Genomic DNA, 12,191 nt, shown 5'->3' on the forward strand with positions numbered 1-12,191 from the left:
TTCATATTTCATGGACCAGTTTTCACGTCAGCCCCGTTACAACGTTTCATGCCGCCGCCACCAGATGTCAGCCGCTTCGCTTTCTATCGCGAATAAACAGTTGACCCTGCCGCCGCCGGACACGCTGCGGTAGCGCTCTCTGTCATGCGCGAGTTTGGACCGATTTTCGTGCGCCGCCCGGTGCGCTCTTATTTGGTACATTGTTTGCATAAATAGGATAGGTTAGATCATAAATAAAAACATATTTTGGTGCGCGAGTTTGGACCGATTTTCGTGCGCCGCCCGGTGCGCTCTTATTTGGTACGGAGTATAGACTCCCTAACGTTTTTTCATTGAGACCGTACGCACTGTACAGTGTACGGTTTTATTTTTTGTCCGTCTCCTCGCCACGCGACAAATTTTGATTATTTTATTTTTCGCTCGCCCGATCCACGCGTTTACCTTGGTTGAACATACAATTTTGAAAAATTTAGACAAGAGCAAACTTGCTACTAAAAAAAAATGGGATGGCGATCGGGTGAAAATTTGTACGATTGGCTACTGGTCACCTCCAGGCTCTACAACGTTCCCACGACCGGTCCGAGCATCGATGGGCGAGTCTGCTCGGACACGTGACGGCCTTTCCCAGCCGCCGAGGCCAGACCGAAACGGCCGACGGCTACAAATAGCGGCGACTGGTGCTCGATGTTGTGCGTTTTGACGGTCGATGGTGACGACTGACCCGGCAGAAACGGATCGAGTTTTGGAGCCTGCGCAATCGGCGGTCACCACGATGGCACGATGGACAAGCGACCCTGTCGACGTGGGATTACCACATGGCAAGGGTCAATCGTCAGCGGAGTGCGGACCACGGCGCAATTCACCGTTCAGTGGTTCACCGGTGACCTCGAATGTCGGCAATTTTCGCCCTGGCGTTGTCGTTTCCGAGGGTCCGGCGGCGCTGACTTCCGTGATCCTAGTGGCTAACACACATCTCTACCACTCACTCCGCTGCCGCCGTTGTGAGTCGCCATCACTGGCTCGAGATCGTTGTCCGTGGCTTCACGCGAGTACGCGACCGTACTGCCGCCGGACGCTCACCGAGCAGCCAGAGGGTCTCACGCGTCAACGTCGATCCAGTGCAATACGTCTGTGAAATCTGTCGCGCCGTGGGTGATCGGTGTCGGAGAATGTGTTCAGGTACCATCGACAGGCTCCAACTCCGAGAACGGCGATCCGACTGGCCAACGAAAATATTGACTCCTCGACTGTAGCTCAGTAGATTTAAAAACGTCGCCGTCTTCATCATCATCAGTCTCAGAATCGTTGCCGGTCTCATCATCATCGTTCTGGACGAGTAAATACTGTTCTTGCTGACTAAGCGAATAGGTCTCTGCGATTGAGACCCATTTTTCAGAGTCATCCGAGCTTATCTAATCAAAAACCAATTACGTTGCATAATATATTGTAAATCGTAACTACAAGAAAAATGTACTTTTTCAATAGAAACATTTGACCCTGCTTCATGTTGAGTATTGTGGTTCCGTTTTCCGTTCTCTCCAATGTTTCCAATTTCCGATTCGTTTGTATTTGCCAATTTCTCAAGCCGGTATTTTTTCTCCATATTGTTCCCACGAGTTGGGATGAAATAAAAAGTCGCACTGCGGCAGTGCAGCGTAACGCAGTGAAGGCAAATACTGTGAGGGGTGCCAAGTTCCTACAGGTTCCAAGTGGACACAAACTGACCTCTGTGTCAAGTACTCCCCCTTCACGAGTTTGGGGATTGAGGGTTTTTTTTTAGGGTTATCTTCTCTTTAGGGCATTAGCTCAAAAGCAAACGCTTTCCTCGGTGAAAAAGGCCTCCTATAAACAAATAATTGGAAAGACGTAAGTAACATTTGCTTCTAACAAAAATACAAATTTCTAGCATATTACCCATTGACTATTGGTCATGTATATCACTTGGTAATATAATATAATCAATGTCTTAAAAAATTTGTTTTTACATTTCTGTTTTGCTTAGGCTTCTGAAATGATTGAATTCTTTAATAAATGGTTTGACTTATTTAATACTCAACATAAATATGATAAAGGGTTTTGGTTTAGATTATGAAAGTCAAGAACAAATTATAAATATGATGACAACATTTATTAAAAATATGAGAATTCATGACAAGATGACACTGCTTCCTTTTCAAAAAGGTTTGCTTATACAAATAAGTATAATGTTGAACATAAATTAATATAAATTTGTGTTAATTTATACTTCATAGGAATAATAATATCAAATACATCACTCTTGAATTTGTATAAAGATGTTAAACGTATATTTCCTTATATTCTTACTAACTAAACCAAGATATTCTGGAAAATATGCTTAGTTATCTAAAGAGGATGGCTGGATTAGCAAGTAATAATATTACAGCATTAGATTTCAAATATTGGTAATTATAAGTGTGATATATAGTTTTATTTTTGTTAACAGCTCACATTTAAAATTTTCTTTTATGAACATTATTATTTAGTCTCCGATGGAATATTTTGGAGAAACATTAAAATTTTGTTTTCATAAATATAGAAACTGTACTAGCATATAAATTGTTTGGTGACAATGGGTGTTTGCCAAGTCAAAAACTTAAGTGGCTATATTGTATGCTAAAAATTTTCAACAAATATATCAGTTCAGGAAGAAACTACGGCTTTGTTAAAAGATTTTGAACTTGAAGTACATTAACCATGATAATAATATATTTAAACATTTAGCCATTTATGTACCTTCACATAATTAAACACTTTTTTAATTTTTTAGATAAATATAGAAGATGTGTTTGACAGCGTGGAATTGGAATGCGTAGAGCATGTTGCTGGATATGTCACCAGCAGATATTATGAAAAATATCCACAACTCACATCTACTAAAGAGGAACATACCATGTGTTGGACAAATTTTTTATTAAAAATTCCAAGTAAAATGTTGTTAAAAGCTATGCAATTATTAGAAACATATTTTACAAAACAACACGGAAAAAATGTATCCAAAATACCTGGAGTCATGAAAAGTATAACCAACATCACGAAAAAAAAAATCCTCAGACTATAAGTTGGACATTCCTGAGGAGGGTTGAGTTGTATGGTTTGATTAGTGTAAAGAACATGAATAAATCCATATTGTATAATAGGTTTGCACAAAAAACCAAACAAACTAAAAAAAAATTACTGCCTAGAATTTATAATACATAATTGTATAAAGGATTATAATATTATAGTACACTTAGAAATTATAAAATAAAAAATTTACATACTAAATATCATGACAAAGTAGATATTTGTTTTCTTCATGATCTTCCCAACAATTGATGTAATCAAGATTATCTTTTAAAATCATTTATAATAAATACTATACTATTATATTCAAATTGTTATTTATAATTTATATAACTACCTGGAAATCAGGACTTTCGATTTTTATTCCTTCTACAGGGTACTTTCGGTTTAATACATCAAAAAGTTTATCAAATCGATCAGTAAAGAGTTGTTTGAGAGCTATTTTTTAAAGATTCTACTTATACATTTCTTCGATAAAATTCTAAGCCTTTGGCCGTGGATCGCTACAAATCTGAAATTAATTAATACATGTATTATATTAAACTTGTTTTTGATCATTGTTTTTTCAAATTTTACCCGAGGAACCAATTTGACATTCATTTTACTGAAACCATTAACTTGTAAATGTCTAAGCGTAATTTTGGGACAAACTTGTTGGGGAATTTGAATTTCTCTTCATATCATTATCACATACATCAATTTAATGTGACCATCTTATGTGTGGAGACTCTTGGAAACCATTTAACATTTAATATTAATGACAATCATTTGAACTATTTATCTTTTAGAAATACTAAATTTAAAAAACCTAACCTAACCTACATAGTTAATTATCTACAAAAATTATTAGTTTGATTCAGAAAATCTGAAAATCAAACATATAAATACCTACATGTTTTCTAATTTATGAATACCCACCTGCCACTAGTCCTCTGGATACAACAATTGCAATTGGTTGTGTGAAATTTAGAGCTAAACTCTGAAGCATAAACACCAATGCGTTATTGGCATTTTAACCAGAAGATTCACTCCCCCCCCCCTCTTAAAAACATTTCATCATAAACCAACATTCTATGTTTTTGTTCAGTTCTGAGAATACCACCTTTTTTTAACTGAAAAAAATCTTTTATTAAACCCAAAGCTAATATCTAATAAAGACAAATATTTCTGGATAGTTCTTCGACAAAGTAAAGGCAATATTCCTTGTTCCCTTAAAAATTCTTAAGTGAAAGGTGATCTGAAAAAATTTGATTATTAATATTTTTGACCACTTTGTCTAAGTGAATATTTTTACCTAATTTTCAACAACATGCATTAGAAAATCCAATTCTTGGAATAACGTTTATTTTTTAAATTTGTGACTTTACTAGCATTTACAATTTATTGGACTATTGTTTTTTGTGAATTATACAAGTTTGTATGTTCAATGAAATCATTTAATGATTTATTTGTTAAGTCCTTTGATTTATTCTGTTAGGTGTGTCTTCGGTGTTTTTCTAACATATTATATTCCCAAGAGAGAAACTTTTGAAAAAAAAAACAGTGGTTTAATCAATGTTTTGTGACTTTATTTTATGATCATATTTTATTATTTATACTATTCAATTAAACGGAAATAATTATATTGCTGGATTCGTCATTGCCTGCTTATAGCGTTTGATTTTAATATACATACTTACAGTTATTTAAAACTGTAAAACATCTATCAAATTACTAGGTACACAGTTTATATTCAACCAAACTGATGACGACGCACTTGCTGGCTAGTAACACACAACGCTGTACTCGTTGTCCGGGAAATATTTGTTTTTATCCGTGGTAGCATAGGACGTCATTGTAATTTGCTTCGACCATATAAGCTTAAATGGTCGAAGGTAATTTGTAATAGTTGTGTTCATATCTATTTCTGAGTCCTAACAAGCATATTCTTACGTCACCAAAATCATAAATTTTGAATATTTCAATGTCAACATAATAGTAGTCGTCAATCAGCTACTAAAGCAAATTGGAGATCTGTACGACTGTACGGCGAAGACAAACCTCATAGCAAGGTGGAAATGTAAGTAGGTAAATGATAAAAAAAACCATACTCGCTTTTCAAAAATGGCAATAAATGAAATATTTCATAACTATACTCCGGGGTAATCGGAAAAAAAATCCCTGGAAAAAAAATCCCCGGAAATAAAATCCCCGTTAAAAAATCCCCGGTAAATAAAATCCCCAGAAAAAAAATCCCCGGAAAAAAAATCCCCAAAGCAACTATTTAAAAAAGTACATAATTATAATTAGTAAAAAATTTTAAAATTAGTAAAAATTAGATAATTAGAAAATAAGTAAAAAAAAAATAATATAATATTAGTTAGTTAATTAATAATAAAATAAATGTATATAATTATAGTCAGATTCGGTTCAGTCGGTTCGTTTTCTTATATTGTTAGACACAGCTGTCAAAAAGTCTCCAATGCTTAATTTATCTTCACTTTGTCTTATAACTAACTCTTTCAAGCGGATATTTATTGTTTGATTTTGTCCTCTTTTTGTACGTCTTGGTTCACCTAAAGCATCCAATGCTAACTGTGCTCGATCGGCGTCAATTTCATTTTTAATTTTCCTAATAAGTTTCCACATTGTAGGATGTTTTTGACCAACTAGTTTGGAAAACCTATTATTCCACCCTTCAACGATGTTGTTGGTTCTGTGGCAGTCATTGAGGGTGGTTTTATTTACATTCCACACAGCTGGTGGGAACATTGGTGGCAGTTTTCGAAACCTCATGTTATTTTCGTCGTTTCCAATTCTTCGATACTTGCCATTTACATAATACGAATCAAAATAATCTAATAAATCCATAAGATTTTCAGGCAAACTATATTTTAAATATTTCATTCCATCTTCTACGAGGTGCAATGGAAGGAATGCAAGTGCATCAATCATTCCACATTGTTTTCGAAACTCTTCATCCTTATGGTATTTCGAAGCAAAGCCCAATTCTTGTATTTTCCTGAACGTCGATTGACATAAGTGATAGAAGCAGCCTTTTATATCAATATGGACACCAATTACTTCTTTAGCTGCTTCAATAACTGCGCTTTCAAAATCGAGATGTAAACATTTGGGGTCAGGGTATACATTTCGTTCAGCACATTCATCCATTATAATTTGAAACATTTCTACGTATGTATTTTTAGTTTTCCTTTGTAAAATACAGTAAATCGTAGTTACAAATACATTATTTTTTTTTACCCGTATTACATATAACTGTAGGAAAAACTTTGGAGACAGTCCGAAATTCCCGTCTAAATACCAAGTATCTGATTCTGAAAGCAGTTGCAAGTGTTCATCTGTTGCAAATATAATTATCCTTTCAGATGCCTCTGGACCATTATCCCTCAATAATAGTCTATTATTACCCAATAATGCCCATTCACCTGTAATAAAATAGATATAATTTGTTAAGTATAGGATTTTATTTTCTAATTAATATAATTAAAAAAAAAAATTTACCATCAATAACAATTTCTTTGATATTTTGAGGTTCGTTCGGATTATGAAAACTTCGATGATATCTAATACTACGTTTTAAATATTCTTCCTTGGGTAACTCAGCTAAAACATCGACATCCAGATTCCCGATTACCTCCGAAAATATTTGGCCGGGTGTATCATTTGAGGATAAAGCTTTATTTTTTATTTCTTGTTTAACTTTTATGGCAGCTATAGCTATAAATAATAACAATTCTTATTTATATTCATTGGCGGAAATCTTGCGAACATAAAATATTTGTAGTTTTATATTTGTTTTTAAATTTGTTTGTATAATATTTTACATAATATTTTATAGGAAAATTAAAATTATAAGTTGGAACACTGTCCTATAGTGATTTATTTTATCGTCTGTCGAATAAAACAAAATCTGTAAAATTATATTCTGGACGTACTAATTGGTTACTAATTCAGTAATAGGTACCTACTTATCAAGGCCTATGATAAAATTGTTATCGACAATAATTTGTCGTGCTACATTAATTTATTAATTAATTAAAATTTGAGAACATATTTATAACACATAAATATATAAGTGTCCTAACTATATGTAAATTATTAAATTAAAATAAATCTTACCATTTTTATCGGCAGAATGATTGTGTTCATGGATCTCCCTTGGATTACTATTTTGAAGCGATGTTTTTAAAATGGCTAAACATTTAAATGAACTATATTTTGCACACCTCCATCTCTTGAAAAACTTACAGTCTTTTTGGTGTACATAAGTATAACCATTTAAGCAAATTTTATAGTTCCCTTGGTTAGATTTAACAATTTCCATAGTCGCATTGATTTCCATAGCCGGACAATTACGGCCTCGCACAGTCACACAAATCAAAGTTACTTAATAGGAACTGAAGATGTACTAACCGTAACCGTTATAATAACGTATAGATACCAAATATTACGTATTTTGAGTTATTTTGACTTGTATTTTCCCAATTTCAAATTTTATTGCTCTATGCCAAGGCCCACCCAACTAGCGGCCCGCGAACCTTTTTTATCTGTAAAATGCTTTCTTATTGCACACTAAATTTGTAGTACGAATGTACCGTGTAAATTGCAAGCCTCGATCTATCATTGTTCAGGCTCAACGTTTATCAGAGAGTGTCCAGTGAGTTAGTCAAGTTATATATTGGTAGTATTATAGTCATTCCGCTTTTAAATAGTTGCTTTGGGGATTTTTTTTCCGGGGATTTTTTTTCTGGGGATTTTATTTACCGGGGATTTTTTAACGGGGATTTTATTTCTGGGGATTTTTTTTCCGGGGATTTTTATTCCGGGATTCATACTCCGGCCCACGAGAGAAGCCATTTCGTGCATGCTGACTGACGGCAGCGACCGTTCCGAGACCTCTATTCCCCCACTTTGTGTCATTCAGTGTCGGGTTGTGGCGTGCATACAGCGCGAAACAAGCGTTATACAGAGTGATTATAATATATTGTCATTCATAATATTAACGTATAGCACGAGTGGAACGAATGTAAATTAAAATTTATTTTTATTTTTAACTTCAATATTTACAAAATTGTACGTAATAGTATAAAAACATGTAAACTTAAAAGTATATAAATACATATGTATAATATAACGTGATATTTCACGTTTAGGTATTAAAAAGTGATTTAGTTTTGTTAGTATTCATAATATATTTTACAATTGTATAAAAAAACAAAAAAATATACATAATATTTAGTACATAAATACAAAAAAAAAATGTAAGTCACTTTTATAAATATTATATTTTAGAATCGTATAACAACAAAAATATATATATAATATTTAGTATATAAATACAAAAAAAAATTTAAGTCACATTTATTAATTAGGTATATATTTTACAATAATTACTCGTCAGAAAAATCAGAAGAAGTGTCACCAGACACCAGTTATAGTCATTATATGTGAATGTGATTCTTCATTATCCAACATATTTTCAGTGATGAAGTCAATTTCATACAATTTGTCTTCTTCTCTGATAGTATGACTAACGAAATTGGCCCACATGTCAGAAGTCACTTTCTGGGATAGTAGGAAAAAAAGTCTCGGTGGAAAAAAGTTATATTTTTATAAAAAAAATATGTCATTGAATCGTAGTCGTATTTAAAAAATAATACATAATATCACATAAATTTAATAATATAAATAATATAAATTATTATCGTTGTAGCTTAATATTTTGAAATATATACACATAGTATATCACATAAAGTTGGATGACTAAACTTATATAATCACTCTGTATAAAACGTTATTATTGTGTGAAAAATACGTTTATACAACGATAAAATCTATTATTCGCATATCATATCTAATGTACGTTAGTTTTGGGTGGACAACCGTAAATAAAATGATTAAGTTTACTATTATATACCAGCTATATCTTTCAATCGTACAGTATATAATAAACTAGACAAAAAATCCGATAATTTTTGGTTTTTACCTACCTATGTTATAGATGGTAGAACGTGATATAATAAAATTATCTTATTACTATTAATTGTATTACATTATGACATTGTGTGTAAGTGTATAACGCCATTCGGTGACATCTGATAACTGTCATAGTAAAGTACTATAGTGCAGTAGATGTTGCAGTCGTAGTAAGACAGTAAGAGTACGTCAAGATGGTTAAAATTACACAGTTATAAAATTAAGATTAGTTTAAAAAGACAGTTAAAATTACAGTTAAAAGTTTACACAGGTTTAATTATTCGAAAAATGGAAATTTTAAAGTCCAATAAAGACAACATAAAAATTGCATTTGAAGGTTTTTTATACACTAAAAAAAAAACCTGCGAGAACCATTTACAGTGAAAGTGCTCAAAAGCATCATCGTTGAAATGTTTTGCAAATTTCACTACCAGTTTGGATTTAGTTGGTCCCAATGTATGGTCAAAATTAAAACGCGACCACAGCCATTTGCCCAATGAAAATTTTGCGATCGTTGAAAAAATTAAATGCAACATGAAACAACAAGCGAAAACCACTTCAAAATTACCAGGGCAAATTTTTTCTGAAACAGTCATTAATCAGCCGAAAGAAGTATTATAACAATTACCTCTTGAAAATTCAATAAAACGAACTTTAAGAAACCAAAGGAGTGAAAATCATCCAAATGACGGCAACTGTGATGATTTGAAAACCCTTAAAGTTGAAGGTGAGTTATACAATGTATTAATCAAATAGGGCTTAAGGTTTAAATAAAATATAAACATTAGGTATAGGGTAGGGTTATACAATTTATTAATCAATAATAGGTTTTAAAGTTTAAATAAAATATATACATTAGGTACCTATATAGGTATAGGGTATACCTATATGTTTTTTTTACATTTTTAAATAAGTATAAAAATTTTTTTATTAATTAAGGTGAATGGGCTTTGTTTCAAAATGAAAATTTGTTGTTGCACGATAATGGTACTGACGCAGAAGAAAGAATTTTGGTTTTCGGTACAGATAACGAATTACAATTACTAGTTGTCGCTGATACTTGGTTCTTAGATGGCAATTTCAAATTAGCTCCAAAACCATTTCTACAGCTGTACGTCGTACGAATAGAAGTTAATAGTGTGTATGTTTCTACTTTATTCATTTTAATGCAGAATAAAACAAGATCATCTTACGAAAGTATGTTTTCCATAATAATGAACATTTGTAAAGATCGAGATTTATACCCAGACCCAACGTTTTTGAATATGGATTTTGAAATTGCTGTGATTAAAGCTGCAAAAAATATCTTAGGTGAACATATAAATATCCGTGGTTGTTTTTATCATCTCACACAAAGCACCCACCGAAAAATACAAGAACTGGGTCTTGAGAATCGGTATCGCATTGCAATGACAACGAGTTCAATCTGTTCTGTTGTATGATAGACGGGTTAGCATTTCTACCAATAAAGTTTGTTGAAGATGGTATGTTACACTTAAAAAATATTGTCCCGTTTGGAGCTGAAGATTTACTTTTATATTTCGACCATACATATGTAAATGGCAAATTTCGCCCAGGTAGACCTTGTAAAAATAATATAATAGTACAATATCGTCGTACCCCGCCACTATTTCCTCCTACAACTTGGAATGTTAATTTGACAACATTGACTGACGGGCACAGAACTAATAATGTATGTGAAAGTTGGAACTCTCGATTTTCACATATGGTTGGACAAAATCACCCATTTGGAAACTAATTACTAAAATTAGATATGAGATCTGCAGACCGCGCAAAATTAGCATTGAATGAACTGGACGAGCACTCAATAAAAAAAAAATAAATAAAATGGAAAGAAGATTAAATGCTTTATGCACTCGTTTTAGGGAAAATAAAATTGAACTAAAAAAATAAAATAAAAAAATAAAAAATAAAAAAAAAAATAAATAAATAAAATTGAAGATTTTTTGAAAGCTATAGGTCAAAATATTAAGCTACAGCGATAACAATTTATAATTTATGTATCTATAGGATTTTTTATAATTATGTAATTATTTTTTTTCTAACTTTGTGTGATATATATATGTTATTTTTTAAATACGATTCAATGACATGTTTTTTTTTAATAAAAATTTCTGTAAAATGTATTAACTTTTATTCTGTAAAATATGTTCCTGACAAGTCATCTAACATTGTGTGATATACATATTTCAAAATATTAAGCTACAACGATAATAATTTATATTATTTATATTATTATATTTATGTAATATTATGTGTTATTTTTTAAATACGACTACGATTCAATGACATATTTTTTTTTATAAAAATATAACTTTTTTTCCATTCCTCACTTTCTGGATACCTTCGATCAGCAATTTTTTAACATCATTTAGTTTAAATGTTGTATTATTTTGTTTAACATGATTTTTCACTGCAGACCATGCAAGTTCTATTGGATTAAGTTCGGCATGGTAAGGTGGCAAACGTAATACATGTCGATTTGTTTTCAAAGCTTCTTCGTCAATTACATATTTAGTGTGAAGAGGTTTAATTTCGTTTACCTTATCAAGCAATCGAAATTTCACCATCGGTTTATCGAAAACAATATCTTTAGACTTCAACAAATTTATTATGTCTTCTTTTTTCCAATTCGCTGTGGGAACCGGGTCTTTTTTGACAGAATGGTACGATGCATTGTCCATAACTATTATTGAATTTTCCTTTAATCAAGGCAGAACTATTCACCATTCATTTCGTCGTGGTAGTCTGCTGTGTTTTTTTTCGACTCAAAACACAATAGACCCCCCTCGACGAAACCATCTGCTGAACCAATATGGACAACTATTAGACGTTTGCCTTTACCTGATGGATTTTGGGGGCCTGTAGATAGTCCTTTCAGGAATGCATCCCTATGAGATTTTACCGAAGTATCAATCCGGGTACACACGAATTGCGTACCAAAACAGGTAAACGAACCTTTTTGAACGAATTGCGTCCCGGACGCAATTCGTGTTACCTTTTCATCTACGGTTAATTATTGTAAGGGGTTCTTAAAGTGATATCGCCATAATAAAGATATGTCAAGTTAAATAAAAAAAATTTAAATTTAATAATTGTAAAAATAT

General features: G+C 32.3%; 2 protein-coding genes and 1 long non-coding RNA gene across 6 annotated transcripts; 1 reads left to right on the forward strand and 2 right to left on the reverse strand.

The window, feature by feature from the left end:
• The first annotated feature begins 324 nt into the window (after window positions 1–324).
• Window positions 325–3,697, forward strand: LOC111028450. Of its 4 annotated transcripts, XR_002603903.1 has the most exons (5): window positions 325–1,866; window positions 2,003–2,181; window positions 2,253–2,389; window positions 2,465–2,704; window positions 2,789–3,696. It is a non-coding gene; the product is annotated as an uncharacterized LOC111028450 (long non-coding RNA). The 4 variants fall into 4 exon arrangements; XR_002603901.1 differs by having other exon boundaries at window positions 326–2,181; window positions 2,253–2,423; window positions 2,505–2,704; window positions 2,789–3,697; XR_002603900.1 differs by having other exon boundaries at window positions 326–2,181; window positions 2,789–3,697.
• Window positions 3,698–5,415: 1,718 nt separating this feature from the next.
• On the reverse strand, window positions 5,416–7,949 carry LOC111028451. Its single transcript, XM_022307097.1, has 3 exons — window positions 7,207–7,949; window positions 6,589–6,804; window positions 5,416–6,512 (listed from the first exon to the last, which is right to left on the reverse strand). Exons 1-3 carry the CDS (start codon window positions 7,427–7,429, stop codon window positions 5,494–5,496), a joined length of 1,458 nt encoding a protein of 485 aa, XP_022162789.1. The 5' UTR covers window positions 7,430–7,949; the 3' UTR covers window positions 5,416–5,493.
• Window positions 7,950–11,384: 3,435 nt separating this feature from the next.
• LOC111028449 lies at window positions 11,385–11,768 on the reverse strand. The gene has a single exon (XM_022307096.1). The coding sequence runs from the start codon at window positions 11,766–11,768 to the stop codon at window positions 11,385–11,387; it is 384 nt and encodes a 127-aa protein (XP_022162788.1).
• Between the last annotated feature and the right edge of the window lie 423 nt (window positions 11,769–12,191).

Source organism: Myzus persicae, unplaced genomic scaffold (assembly GCF_001856785.1).
Source record: "Myzus persicae strain clone G006 unplaced genomic scaffold, MPER_G0061.0, whole genome shotgun sequence".
Classification (NCBI taxonomy): Eukaryota; Metazoa; Arthropoda; class Insecta; order Hemiptera; family Aphididae; genus Myzus; species Myzus persicae.

Coding starts and splice junctions, on each gene's coding strand:
- LOC111028451 (XM_022307097.1), bottom strand. CDS start 7,429: ATGGAAATCAATGCGACTATGGAAATTGTTAAATCTAACCAAGGGAAC. Junction 6,805..7,206: donor TCATTCTGCCGATAAAAATG/GTAAGATTTATT, acceptor TATTATTTATAG/CTATAGCTGCCATAAAAGTT. Junction 6,513..6,588: donor CAAAGAAATTGTTATTGATG/GTAAATTTTTTT, acceptor ATTTTATTACAG/GTGAATGGGCATTATTGGGT.
- LOC111028449 (XM_022307096.1), bottom strand. CDS start 11,768: ATGGACAATGCATCGTACCATTCTGTCAAAAAAGACCCGGTTCCCACA.